This window comes from Helianthus annuus, chromosome 6, assembly GCF_002127325.2.
Source record: "Helianthus annuus cultivar XRQ/B chromosome 6, HanXRQr2.0-SUNRISE, whole genome shotgun sequence".
Lineage (NCBI taxonomy): Eukaryota > Viridiplantae > Streptophyta > Magnoliopsida > Asterales > Asteraceae > Helianthus > Helianthus annuus.
In genome coordinates, this window is record NC_035438.2 from 25,709,296 (window position 1) to 25,724,242 (window position 14,947).

Below are 14,947 nucleotides of genomic sequence, written 5' to 3' on the forward strand. Positions count from 1 at the left end.
CATGTTAGCTAGTTCAACTGCTTCCTCAATAGTCTGTGGTCTAACGGCCTTAACTATGTCTCGGATTTCGCTAACTAATCCCCAAATATAACGAGAAATTAGTACAGATTCTGGCGAAGCCAGAGTTGGTACCATTCTTGCATATTCGAAGAATATTGTCGTATATTCACGACAATTCACATCTGTCATTTTATGATTTAGGAACTTGTTAGTTATTCGTTCCTTTTCATAAGGAGGACAAAATTTTCTTTCTACTACTTCCTTGAATTCTTCCCAGTTTATGGCATAAGCCATGGTCCTTCCTTTTGCCTGAAGAATTGTATTCCACCATTCTAAGGCTTCTTCCTTAAAGAGATTAGATGCATACATCACCTTATCTTCTTTAGCACATTTGCTGATCGTAAGAACAGCTTCCGTCTTTTCCAACCATCGTAGAGCAGCCGTGGCACCTTCACTGCCCGCGAACTCGGTTGGTTTACAGGCTAGAAATTCTTTGTAGGTACACCCGAGAGTCATCGTCTTCTTCTTCTTGGGAAATGGGGTTTTGGTAATATCATTATTATCATTATTGACACTATGGTTAAAACTATCGTCACGGGTATGCTTACTGCTCATAGCTTTGGTGGGTTCTACGGGATTTTTAATAGCTTTAATTATTAAAGGTAAAGCATTAGCTATTCCTTGAGCTATTAGATTTTCTATAGCATTTTTATCCAAAGGATTTTCATTATTAGCATGAATTTCTGGATTATGTGATACTTCATTCGACATCTGGATTGCAAATATTTTCACTTATTAATATCACATAATAATTAAAACAAAATAATACCTCCAGGATATTATATGTGCATATTGACATATACATATTCATGTACAACACATAAGTTAATTTGTATTAGTTTTCTGACTTTATTGTTTAGGTATTAAAGAACACCTAATTAGCTTAAACAAGTGGCTTAACTTATACGAAGGCATCTTTTCTTATTCAACCTTTGAATATTATCAGATGTGCTACCAGTTAATAGCAATCTCCTAACTCTTTTATTTAAGTTTAAATATTATTATCACAACACTTATAGGCTCAAAGTAGTGGCTTAGCTCTGATACCACCTTCTGTCACGACCCCCGACCCACCCTGGACGGAATCGGGTGCCGTGAGCAGTCCCGTGGTACCGGTGATTATTTTTATTTTGAAAAACATTGCAGCGGAATTTTCATCAGGACCGTGAGTTAGGAAAAATATCAGAGTTTAGAAAACACCGGATTTTATTTAAATAGATGGGATAAACCCATGTTTTATAATGGTAGCTTTAATAAAGATAAATTTTATTTTATAAAACAATATTTCTTTAATAAGCCATTTCTTGATGCCTTTCAGTGCCGTATCCAGCCTTATGATAATTACCTGAAACATGTTTGAAAAAGGTTTTGTCAGCGGGAATGCTGAGTGAATTCATTCCATTTTTATACAAATATATTGTTATACCTTACAGTATTAAGGTTTTATATTTATTTGCATTTACCTTACTCAATCAGTATTTTGTCACATAATGGCAATTCCAATATAACAGCAATAGTATCACTCATTGGCTTACTTTCGTCTAATAGTGAATTTATCAAATAACTATACTTTATTATTATTCACTTTATCTGTCATTAGGTGATTCTTGTGACTGGGTCATATTACTGTTGATCATTCTTTCAACTAGTGACTCTGACCATATCACTTGTTCATAACACTATTGATCATTCTTTCAACTAGTGTTCCTGGACATTATCACTGTTGATCATTCTTTCAACTAGTGATTCAAATTACAACACTGTTGATCATTCTCTCAACTAGGGTCTTTGGTCATATCGCTGTTGATCATTCTTTCAACTAGCGATTCTATTCATGGCACTGTTGATCATTCTTTCAACTAGTGCTTCTGGTCATTATCACTGTTGATCATTCTTTCAACTAGTGATTCTAATTATAACACTGTTGATCATTCTTTCAACTAGTGTCTTTGGACATATCACTGCTGATCATTCTTTCAGCTAGTGACTTTGGACATAATGATGTCTTATTACTTTGTCAAATATATTATCTATAGCATAAAATCATGCAATTCAGAATAATGACATGTTATGTCAATTATTATAACTTATCAAAATAGATTAATTCACTAATTGTAATATCAGTGTATAGTAACCTGACTAAAAGTATTATACTTGACTATTTTATTATGGCATGCACCATTTAGATTTATACCTAATAAATTAAGAATAATATTAATTATAATTGTGGTCATGCTAATTTCCTGAGTCATAGTAACGAGAATCAAATAATGTATAATACCTCCCATACCAGTAAAATATAATAACTTAATCACTGTAAGTATAACTGGTAATCATTTAGGATTTTTAGAAAGCAATTTGCAATATAATTGTTTCACAAAAAGGTGATAAAACTGTAATAAAAGAGTATAGACTCACAAACGGTGAGAAAAGAGAAATGAACTCACAGTGTAGATTTCTACGGGCAAAGTTTAGTCTACAGATAAGCCTTGATGTATTGCTGATTCAATTTAAGCAGAGTCTAGTCTATTGATTAGCCTTTTTATCCTAAGTTTAATAACAAGCACACAATTCTGGGTTAATGATCAATACAACAGTTACGATAATTTACGAGATCAAATTCTCCCAATGAATGACCAAGTGCAATACTTCAACTCATTTATCAAAATGACAAACGACAAAGTATAGTACTTCAACTCGTATATCGAATTATCGACAACGACAAAGTACAATGCTTCGGCTCATTTATTGGATTACCGACAAACGATAAAGCATAGCCCAATGTGGGCGGCACTTAGGCATTCCTTGGATATATTGATCCCGGAAACTGAATCGTAATAGCGATTGAGTAATTACCCTGATTGCGGCAGCGATTCGAGGTTTGTGTGTGTTAATTGTGGTAAACAGAGCATAACTCCGTGCCTCAGACGAATTTCTTCGTCGTTCAAACGCAGAATTTCAAGTCCCAACCTCTCCTATTTATAGCTGAAAAATAGTCTCCCTCGCGTGTCACGACAGGGAAACCTGGTCCTGGCGCGTGGCGCGAGAGGTCACTTTTGATATGAGGTAGCCACGCGTCTCAGTAGCTTGGGTGAGTCGACGGTTCGAGAAAATTCGATTTCTATCGAAAACTGTTTAGATAATACTAACTAGGAAATACCCCCCCTGAGTTTTAGGGGCCCTGATCCTGATTCTGATTGCTCTGGAAATTTTAGGGTTAGTGCAGAATTACTTGGGTTTCTTAATTAGGGTTTTCTTAATAGCTAATTACCATCCTAATTATGGTTTTTGGTGACAGTTGTTACAGCTGGCCGTCGCCGACGGCCAGACACCCGTCGCCGACGCCATGCTCCTGTCCGACGCCTTAACACCCTGCCGACGGGTAAAAGTCCCCGACGCCCATTTCACGAGCCCGTCGCCGACGGGCAACCTAGCCATCGCCGACGGCTTACACAATGTCGAAAGCTGATTTTTTTCTTGTTTTCATATTTTGTGATGCCGGGTAATTTAAGAACTTATTTGATGATTAAAAAGAATTTATAAAGACCTGTTGGGCGTGTGAAATCACAATTAGTGAATTCAACAAGAATGAATTCGTGAAAAGTAGGAAGCGATGAGCCGAATTATGTGAGGTGGATTAAGTAAATGTGGACTAATGTACAATGATATACTAAAAGTTTGCAAACTGTACTAAACAAAAATATGATGTTGTATAGATGGCTGATGCAAGCAACGTTAATGATGGTGATGATGCGATTAGACAAGAAGCACTTGAGAACAAAGTCACGGAAGTAGCTGAAGGGGTTATAGAGGCCAATCTCCCACGATTAGCTCAAGAGGTAGAAAGTAGAGTCTTGGGAATTGTAGATGCTATGATGACCAGTAAGATTGAGGAGTTGAAAGAACTAATGGAGGGGTCTAGGAGTAAAGGCAAGGAACGACGATGCACGTATAAAGACTTCATGGCGTGCAATCCGGCAACGTATGATGGTAAAATCGATCCGATCGCATGCCAAAGATGGATTTCAAACATGGAGGCAGTGTTTATACGAAGCCGGTGTGATAGAGAAGATCAAGTGATGTTTGCTACGGGTCAACTCACCCTTCAGGCGAAAGATTGGTGGGATGCGCATAGCAAGGAAATAGGCGAAGAAAGACTCCAAACGATGACCTGGCAAGAGTTTAAGGATCCCTTCATGAAATATCATTGCCCTCAGTCAGCCATTGATAAGATTCAAGAGGATTTCTTACGCCTCCGACAGAAAAACGAGACGATAAATGAGATATCAAACACTTTCTTGGATAAGATGAAGTTTTGTGGAGAGTTTGTGCAAACTGAAAGGATGAAGATTAACCGCTTTTATGGCGTATTAAAGGCAGAATTTAGGGAGTTCATCACTCCCTCGAAGTGTGAGACTCTTGATGAGCTCATCAATCTAGCGCGGGATAGAGAAATTGAGATCAAGAGGCAAGAAGAGCGTGGAGAAAAGAGACCAAATGAAAAAGGTGGAAGTTCGACCCCGACCAAAAAGGGGAAGTATCAAGAGCAAGGAAGGAAGGATAAGTCGAAGAGTGGTATCACGCCGTGTAAGACTTGTGGAAAACTTCATACGGGGGAATGCTTGTTAGGCAAGAAGGGGTGTTATAAATGCGGTAAGGAGGGACACTCATCTTATCAATGCCCGAATAGCCCAAAGACTTGCTTCAACTGTTTCGAAAAGGGGCACATCAAATCTGAATGCCCGAAACTCCAGCAAGAGTCGAAGAAGGAAGATAAGAAACAAGATAAGAAACAAGAAGGTCCTAGGGCCAAGGGTAGAATGTTCCAAATTACATCCGAAGAAGCCAAGTCTCATCCGAATGTGATTTCAGGTATCTTTTTACTAAACTCCATACCGGTTTATGTTCTATTCGATACCGGAGCTACTATGTCATTTATTTCGAATGAAATTATACAACATCCGTCCTTTAGGATCGAACGAATGTCAACGCCACTAGAAGTAGAAATAGCCGATAGTAAGATCTATATGTTACACGAGGTTTGTAGAAACTGTAAATTCACTATAGAAGATGAAGAATTTGTCATCGACCTCATACCTATGGTTTTGGGGGAATTTAAAATGATTGTGGGGATGGATTGGTTGGCGCGACACCATGCGGAGATTGACTGCGAAAATAAGGTAATGTTCATCCAGGCACCAAGTGGAAGACAGTTGAGTATTCAAGGAGAAAGAAACGTGGAAACCAAGTTGTGTACCTTGGTCCAAGCTTACAAATACGTACTTAACGGGAGTAAAGCATACTTAGCTTATGTAGGAGATGCCCGACAAACCCTACCGAAGCTTGAAGACGTTGAAGTCGTGAACGAATTTCCGGATGTATTTCCGGAAGAATTGCCGGGACTTCCTCCCGAAAGGGAGATAGAGTTTCGCATCGAATTAAATCCGGGCGCGAAGCCAGTTGCGAAGGCTCCCTATAGACTTGCTCCCACCGAGATGCGAGAATTAATGACACAGTTGCAAGATCTCCTAGATAAGGGCTTCATACGCCCAAGTGTGTCACCTTGGGGAGCACCCGTCCTTTTTGTTAAAAAGAAAGACGGATCGATGCGTATGTGCATCGACTATAGAGAATTAAACAAGCTGACCATAAAGAACCGCTACCCTTTACCTAGAATTGACGACCTTTTTGATCAATTACAAGGGGCGAGTTGGTTCTCCAAAATAGACCTGCGTTCGGGGTACCATCAAGTTAGGGTACGGGAAGGGGATATTCCAAAGACTGCATTTAGAACCCATTATGGGCACTATGAATTTCTAGTCATGTCGTTTGGGTTGACGAATCCGCCGGCTGCATTTATGGATCTTATGAACCGGGTGTGCCGACCCATGTTAGACAAATCAGTAATAGTATTCATAGATGATATCTTAGTTTATTCGCGAAGCAAAGCTGAGCACGCAAGGCACTTGCGTGAAGTACTCGAAACTCTCCGCAAGGAGAAACTTTACGCAAAATTTTCAAAATGCGCCTTCTGGCTCAGGGAGGTGCAGTTTCTAGGCCACGTGATCAATGCGGAAGGTGTTTTGGTGGATCCATCAAAGATTGATGCTGTAATGAAATGGGTTTCCCCGAAAAGTCCGACTGAGATAAGGAGTTTCCTAGGCCTCGCGGGATACTATAGGCGGTTCATACAGGATTTCTCGAAGATAGCTCTACCTCTAACCAGACTGACGAGAAAGAAAGAAAAGTTTGTGTGGGGTAAGGAACAGGAAGAGGCTTTTCGTATACTGAAGGAGAAATTGTCGAGTCCTCCGGTCCTGACATTGCCAGATGGAACTGAAGATCTGGTTGTTTATTCAGATGCTTCCCACCAGGGGTTAGGTTGTGTTTTGATGCAAAGGGGAAAGGTTATTGCTTATGCGTCGCGGCAACTAAAGCCTCACGAGGTGAACTACCCAACACACGATCTGGAATTGGCAGCAGTAGTGTTTGCCTTAAAGATTTGGAGACACTACTTATACGGTGCGAAATGTACGATTTACTCGGATCATAAGAGCCTCAAGTATTTCTTTGAACAGAAAGATTTGAATATGAGGCAACGAAGATGGCTGGAACTCATCAAAGATTATGATTGTGATATCCTTTATCACCCGGGAAAAGCAAACGTGGTAGCCGATGCGTTAAGCAGAAGAGAGTACCCGTCTCCTCTCCGTGTAAAGTCCATGAAGATGATAGTTACGCCACGATTACTTGAAACGATACGTGAATCTCAAATTAAGTCGCTTGGAGCAGAAGATTTAAAGAAAGAAAGGTTAAAAGGCGTAATCGATAAAGTAGAAGAAAATTCGACCGGGATCAAGACGCGATTCGGCCGAATTTGGATACCCCGATTTTGTGAAGTCAAGGCCGCACTACTCGACGAAGCACATAAGTCACGTTATTCGGTCCACCCTGGGGCTACGAAGATGTATCGAGATTTAAAAACCAATTATTGGTGGCCGGGCATGAAACGCGACATCGTCAAATATGTCGCAAAATGCTTAACGTGTTCTCAAGTGAAGGCGGAACACCAAAAGCCCTATGGAGAATCTCAACCATTGGGGATACCGTTGTGGAAATGGGAAGAACTAACGATGGATTTAGTAACCAAGCTTCCAAGAACGAAAAAGGGGCATGATACAATATGGGTAATCGTAGATCGACTTACGAAAAGCGCCCACTTTCTACCCATCAAAGAAGCCTATTCTTCCGAGAAGATGGCGGAAGTCTACATGAACGAGGTCGTGTCTACACACGGGGTACCCGTGTCAATCATCTCGGATCGTGATACTAGGTTTACCTCTCGCTACTGGCAAAGATTTCACGAGAGTATGGGAACGAGATTGCACATAAGTACCGCCTACCACCCTCAAACTGACGGCCAGTCAGAGAGAACCATACAAACACTTATCGATATGTTGAGAGCGTGTGCCTTAGATTTTGGGGGAAATTGGGATGACCATTTACCACTAGTGGAATTTTCGTATAACAATAGTTACCACAGTGGCATTCAAATGGCACCATACGAATTACTATATGGGAGGAAATGTAGAACTCCCGTATGTTGGGGTGAAGTGGGGCAGAGGGAGCTCGCGCCAAGTGAATTAATAGCAATGACAAATGAAAAGATTGAATTGATTAGGGCTCGCCTGAAAGCAGCCCAGGATCGGCAAAAAGCTTATGGAGACAAGAGAAAGCGTCCCATTGAATTTCAAGTTGGAGATTTCGTTCTGTTGAAGGTGTCGCCATGGAAAGGCATAATCCGTTTTCGTAAACGGGGCAAATTAGGCCCTCGGTATATTGGGCCGTTTAAAGTCTTGGCTCGAATTGGAAGGGTTGCATATCGATTAGAATTACCGCCTACTCTAGACGGAATTCACAATACCTTCCACGTATCGCAATTGAGAAAGTGTCTTGCGGATGAAACAGCATTAGTACCTCTCGATGATATCGAGTTAGATGAGGGGTTGAATTATGTCGAGAGGCCAATAGCCATTAAAGACGCAAAAGTAAAGAACCTTCGTAACAAAGCCGTTAAACAAGTGTTGGTGCAATGGCAGCACCGAAAGGGGTCGGAAATTACGTGGGAATCAGAAGATGAAATGCGAAGATACTACCCTTTCCTCTTTGGTATGTCAACATTTAATTTGTTATGTATTCAGGTTTCGGGGACGAAACCTCTTTTAAGGAGGGTAGAGTTGTAACACCCCAAAATATGCTATTCGTTTATGCTGCTTTAAGTGTATAAAAGTGTAAGAAAATTTAACCCAGTTAAAAGAAAGTGATACTAGTTAATAAGAAAGAAAGTTAGTGTGATAAATGCCAACACTTATGACCATAAGGGCTGAATTTGTAAGTTGTAATAAAAATCTTACTACTCTAGAAAGTTCACAAAAACAAACACACTGGTGTGTGTTGTTGTTCGATCAGGCAGAGACCAAAAAGGGGGAAACCCTAGCTTTTAGAGATTATCAAGATTAAGGAGAAATTGAGAGCCCAAACCAATGCTAGAACCCGAATTTTCATCCATCTAAGCTTGAACATCAAAAGGTAAGTTGAAATTCCTGTTTTTGGTGAGTGATGAAAAGTGGGTTTTTAACCCAAACGTGAATTAGGTGAATTTCTGATGCAATTGTAAGTAAGGAACTCATAATAGGTTGAGAATTCTGTCTAAATTCGATTATTGAAGGGGTTAGGGTTTATACCCATTTGATGTAAGATCTTGATGAATATGATGATTACTACAATATACTTACAATTGTGATTTGATGCATGATCTTGTATGTGATAGATAAATTAGATGAGTTAGCATAAAATGAAAGAAAAGATATGAATTAAATTGATTTTGTTAGACTAGGAAGTAAACAAAGTAGAATCCATGCTATGAGTACTTGTACATTATGCTTGTAAATATAATGCCCACCAAGTGTTTGATAAAATGCTTAAGAGATGATTATATGTGTGGTATGAAAAGAAAATGCTGAAATGATTTGAATTTGACTAAGTAAGCAAACGAATGTTATATTGTAGGCGTGAAGGAAGAAAGCACGAACACTAATAGGACGGAAGGTGTACAAGACCGAGGTATGATCCGTTTCATACGAAAGTTTACTTTTTATTTATTCGTTAGTAATTATATTGAACGACCCTTGTTACAAGAATTATCCTATGTTTTTAGTTATTTGCGGTGTTAGTAAAAGAATGGTGAATCCCTTGCGGATTCGTTTATGCAAAAGAAGAATTATGCTAAGTTATGCAAACCGACCGGTTCTTACGACTAGGTCGGGTAATGATATGAGATATCCGTCTAGAACGGGTGGTCATGTAAGCAAAATCGTATGCAAAAAGGTTCAATCCGTTATACGGATAGAACGAAAGATTTTTAAGTTGAAAGTAATTAACCCGATGTTATCGGGTCGGATGTGAAATGCTTAAATCTCATTATGAGATTGTATGCCATACCCACTAAATGGGTAATCGAATGCGTATAAGAAATGAAAGTATTTAGATGATTGTAAATACCATGTTGGTATTGTGGACTAAATAAGCGCCTTTACTAACTTTTTAAAGTTTGATGTTTAATGTAGGTAAATCCTCGACTTAGGCGATTGGACGGCTTGGAACGTGCACACTTGGTTTACGCCCGCCTCACGCTTTCATTATAAATTACTTTTGAAATGGGTCAATTTTGTGGTCGTATGTACTTTAAGTCCATGTAGTATGTTGTTGTCTTGTTGTAGGGTAAAAACTTAGTAGTTGTAGTCATATCGGGTCTAATGTAAGCTTTGCCCGTTTAGGGAATTGTCAAGATGGTTAGACTTTGAAGTTTTGTTGTGTAAACAGGTAGTTAATGGTTTTAAACAAATGGGTCATGCCGAAATTTACAAAAATTTTCCTATTTATTTTGTACGTCGAATGCGGTGGAAATTGGGGCGTAACAATATTACCTCTAATAACCCATCTCCATGAGCTTTAAAGTCTTTCAACGATATCCTTATCTGTGGACCCTTGATTTTGGTGTCCATCGGCAGACATTCGGTAATAGTTCCATGTATCTCTATTTGCTGATCAAAGAATATAGACCTGGTGTATATCTTAGCAGCATCTTTTTCCAAAGTAGGTTTGCTCCAATCATCAGACTCAGTAATCTTGAAATATGACCATTCTTTCTGTGATTGAACCTTTGGACATCCATTGCACCGTCAAAATGATTCATAAACTCTACAAGAGTGAGTTGTGAATTTGCCACCTGGCAAAAAAAATGATTCTCGCTCTCTGATCTCGAAGCTGTTCGCATGAGTCCAGACATGGGCTCATGCCGGTAAAAAGCCGGAATCCACATGTATCTCATCGCAAACATATCATCAATCCATTTATTTTGTGTGAGACCATACTCAATCATCACCAACTTCCACTGTCTCTCAAATTCTTCAGGCTCAATGGAATCAATCCATACAATATCGCACATCCTCCTTTTAAACTCATCATTATTACACAACTCGTGTCCAACCTATACAAATAAATGGTTTTTATATCAGCCTATAATGAAATCTGTATTATAAAAAACGCTAACGAAAGATAGCATACCATGCTATACCTTATCTGCCACTTTTTTCATTATGAGCCACATGCACAATCTGTGTCTACTGGTAGTAAAAACCTCCTTAATAGCCTGCTTCATCGCAGGGTCTTGGTCCGTCACTACAACCTTTGGCTGTCGTCTAAATGACTTTACGAATGAATTGAGAAGCCATTTATAAGAGTCAATGCCCTCCGATGCCAACAACCTAGCTCTATGGGTTACATTTCGACAGTGGTTGTCAATCCCAGTGAACGGAACAAACACCATCTTGTACCTGGAATTCCATATAATTAAAGATTTAGTACACATGCGAAGTACACATTGTAACATGCGAAATTGACAAAACATAACATGTGAAATATACAGTACAACATGCGATATATTCATCACCTAATCTTCAATGTATATTAACATGCAATATTGCAAGTTCAGGAAATCATATAACATGCAAAAAAAGAGTTAATAGCCAAAATGGTCCCTGATGTTTGCTCACTTTTGCCACTTTAGTCCAAAATCCAAAATTTTTAAATCTGGGTCCTTGAGGTTTGCATTTTGTTGCCATTTTGGTCCAAAAACGAAATCAGGTCAGATTTTCAAAAAAGAACCTGCATTTTGTCTTTATGCTCAGGGGTATTTTAGTCATTCTGCCTCTCTCTCTTGAATAAAAACCCCTCTGCCATAGAACACAGATCATTCAAGTCTCTCTCTCTCTCTCAGTTTGCTCTATGTAATATTTATATAACTCTCTCTCTCTCTCTCTCACTAAAACACAGATCATTCAAGTCTCTCTCTCTCTCTACACAGATCTGCCGCCCCATAGAACCACCTGTTCTTATCACCAGCTTCAAGTTCAGCAAACTAAACTAACTGATATAACAAAACACAGGGGTTATTGAAATATAAAGAGAATCACCGGCCATGAAGATGAATCTCGACTTAAAACCCCTGATTTCTTCTCATTCGTCTGTTTCAACCCCTCAACAACACTCGCCGGTCAAATTTTTGAAACAGGGGAAGCCATAGCTCCGGTGAGAAGCTGCGAAAACGACCGGCAATCAACATCTGGGTATTGATCAGAGAAGTAATTCGAAACAAGAGTCATGGCAGGGTTTCGAACAACGATTGTGATGGCAGAGCAATCAACAGGAACTCACCATTGCGGAGGCAGCGGCGGTGATTCGGCTGAGCCGCCGTTGGTCCCCGCCATGTGGGTTTTTGTTTAATTGCAGATTGATGATGATTGTGGTGGTGATTGGTGGTGTCAGATTAGTTCTCTCTCTAGAAATTGGGGGATTTTGGGTGAACTTGTGGATTAGTTGTTCCAATTTGGGATTTAAAGTATGGATACTGACAAAGGGAGTGATTGATATTGGGTAATTAGAGAGAGATGATGGCAGTGGTGGACGACGGTGGTGGAGTTCGGTGGCGGTGGAGTTCGAGAGAGAGATGAGAGAGATGATGGCAGTAGGATGGTGGTGTTGGCGGTGGTGGGATGGTGGTGGTGGGGATGATGCGGTGGTGGGGCTGGTGGTGGTAGTTCAGAGAAGAGAGAGAGAGAGAGAGAGAGAGAGAGAGAGAAGAGAGAGAGAGGCAGAGGGGTGTAAATTCTAACCTGATTTTGTTTAAGAGAGAGAGGCAGTTCCTATGGCAGGTTCCTATGGCAGAGGGGTTTTTATTCAAGAGAGAGAGGCAGAATGACTAAAATACCCCTCATCATAAAGACAAAATAGCATGTTCTTTTTTGAAAATCTGACCTGATTTCGTTTTTGGACCAAAATGGCAACAAAATGCAAACCTCAGGGACCCAGATTTAAAAATTTTGGATTTTGGACTAAAGTGGCAAAAGTGAGCAAACCTCAAGGACCATTTTGGCTATTAACTCCAAAAAAAATTAAAAACCATTTTATGTAACACTTACTTGTTTGTCTTGAAAGTTGCATCGAACGATATCACATCCCCGAACTCCATAAAGTTACGCTTGCATAACCCATCATCCCAGAACAAACCAGTTAACCGTTTGTCCTCATCAATAGAATATTCAAACGAAAAATCAACTAAATACTGTTTTTTTTTTTCGGTCAACCTATTGATCACCATGTCAGTGCCATATTCTCCTATATATCTGTTAATTCGAGTCCTAAAGTTTTTGCAATCATCGACCGTGGCACCAACATTCTCGAAACCACCGTAACGTTTCCTCATTATATGAAAAGCTTTGATAGGGCCAAGGTTTAGAGTGCCTAGTTCCCATATCATCTCCTCCTAGGCATCAGACAATTGTCTGTACACTGGTAGCATATGAATATCGTGTGGACATACAAACTTATGATTATGGCCATCAACGAATTTCTTTACTGTATATGATCTACCATCCACGGTGCAAATCATAAGTTGAGCTTTGCACCCAGTTCTAATGGTCCCCCTGTTCCTTGATTTGAATGGCTTTTTTGACTTCGAATAAGCATCGTCAATAAACAATGGCTTATGTCCCTCTTTAGAACAAACAAAATACTTAGTTTTGGTTATACCACCACTGTGTACTTCACCACCTTTTCGAGTAGAAAAACCAGCTAACTTAGCATATGTTTGGTAAAACACGTATGCTTGTTCGATAGAGGTAAATTCCATTCCAACCACAGGTGTAGCTGATGGTTCAACCTCCGGAGTGTACAGCCTTTCATCTACATAAATCAAATAAAAAAGGAAAAAAACATGCGATTTATCGGGCTAGTAACATGTGATATATTAAAAACTCCATAATTTCATCATAAGAACAACAACACATGCGAATTGCTAGACTCATAACATGCAAAAATGACCATTTTGATAAATATGTTTTACTCATGCGATTTATGATATCAAAAACATGCGAAATCAGCATTTAGAATAAAACATCACATGCGAATTGCCAGACTCATAACATGCGAACTTATAATTTGCTTTCATATCAATTATCCTCAACATTCAAACTTCAAAGCAGTTATAATAATGCAAAATCATTACTACGATTAAACAAAACACATCTACAAACAATTTAAAGATCTAAATTAACATAATTACCATTCGAACACTCATTTACACCACTTGTATTTGCATTTCGATTTGGATTTGCAGGTTCCGGATTTAAAACATCGTCAATCGTAACTCTCTGATACGCAGATAATTGAACCTGATCACCGATCGATCGAGCTTCTTCAAAATCAACATCTGTGTTTCGTCCGGTGCTGCTCTATGGATCCATTGAAAAAAAACAATTGAATCAAACCCTAACGCAGAAGAACGAAAACTGCAATTTGAGAATTATGAAAAATTTGAAACTGATTCGAATCATAATTACCAGGATATTAGTGTAACGAACTTCTCGCTGATTGAATGAACAGACGAATTTGCCCTCAGCTGATTGAATGAATTGTCTGATTTAACCTTATGAGTGAAAAACGCATCAAGACACGTGTACGGCCAGGATTAGTTCACTCAGTTCGCAAGCTACACTAGTGTTCACTCTTGAACCTAATCCTATGTGTATATATATATATATATATAGGGAGGGGCTCATGCGAGAACACCATTTATTGTGAGAACCGCGAGAACCAATGTGAACACAACCTAAAATAGCTAAAAAAACCTAACCCCCACCCCCCCCCCAAAAAAAAAAAAAAAACCTAAACCCCCCCCCACCCAAAAAAAAACCTAAACCCCCCCTCCCCCCAAGCTAACCCCCCAAGCTAAATGCTAAAAACTAAAACCCCCAAAAAACCTAAAAAAAACCTGTGACACTTCGGGATTTCCCGGGCAACCTTCTTGATTTAACATTGTGTGTAAGTATATTATTAAATGAAAACTATGGATTATCTGTTATTATGTGTTGTATGTATGTATATTATATATGTGTGTGTTACAAGTGAGCCGAGACCCCAAGGATCCGACTCGAGACCACTCCCGGTCTCGAGTGAACAGTAACAAGCGGGCCGGTTGGGCCATGCAACCGAGAAGCCCATTCGGGAGCCCTCAACCCACTCGAGACGGGTATATAACCCTTATGGATAGCCAATCTTGCCATTTTTGGGCAACCAACATTCCCTTACATTCTCCTTCACTCTCTCTCTCAACAAAACCCTAGCATCATCACTCTCTTCTCTTGTCTCGGATCACTAGTAGCGGCTCACATTCTAAGCTAGGAGGTTCCCTTTGGCCGATTCCACAACACTCTCACACTCGAACACCATCCGGTTAGTATTTCACACTATTTGATATGTTGATGATTAT

At 39.5% G+C, this 14,947-nt stretch overlaps 1 protein-coding gene across 1 annotated transcript; it reads right to left on the reverse strand.

Annotated features, from left to right (window-relative positions):
• Positions 1–10,156: 10,156 nt before the first annotated feature.
• LOC110944544 (protein FAR1-RELATED SEQUENCE 5-like) lies at positions 10,157–12,883 on the reverse strand. The gene is made up of 3 exons (XM_022186205.1): positions 12,600–12,883; positions 10,697–10,955; positions 10,157–10,609 (listed from the first exon to the last, which is right to left on the reverse strand). Exons 1-3 carry the CDS (start codon positions 12,881–12,883, stop codon positions 10,157–10,159), a joined length of 996 nt encoding a protein of 331 aa, XP_022041897.1.
• Positions 12,884–14,947: the final 2,064 nt, after the last annotated feature.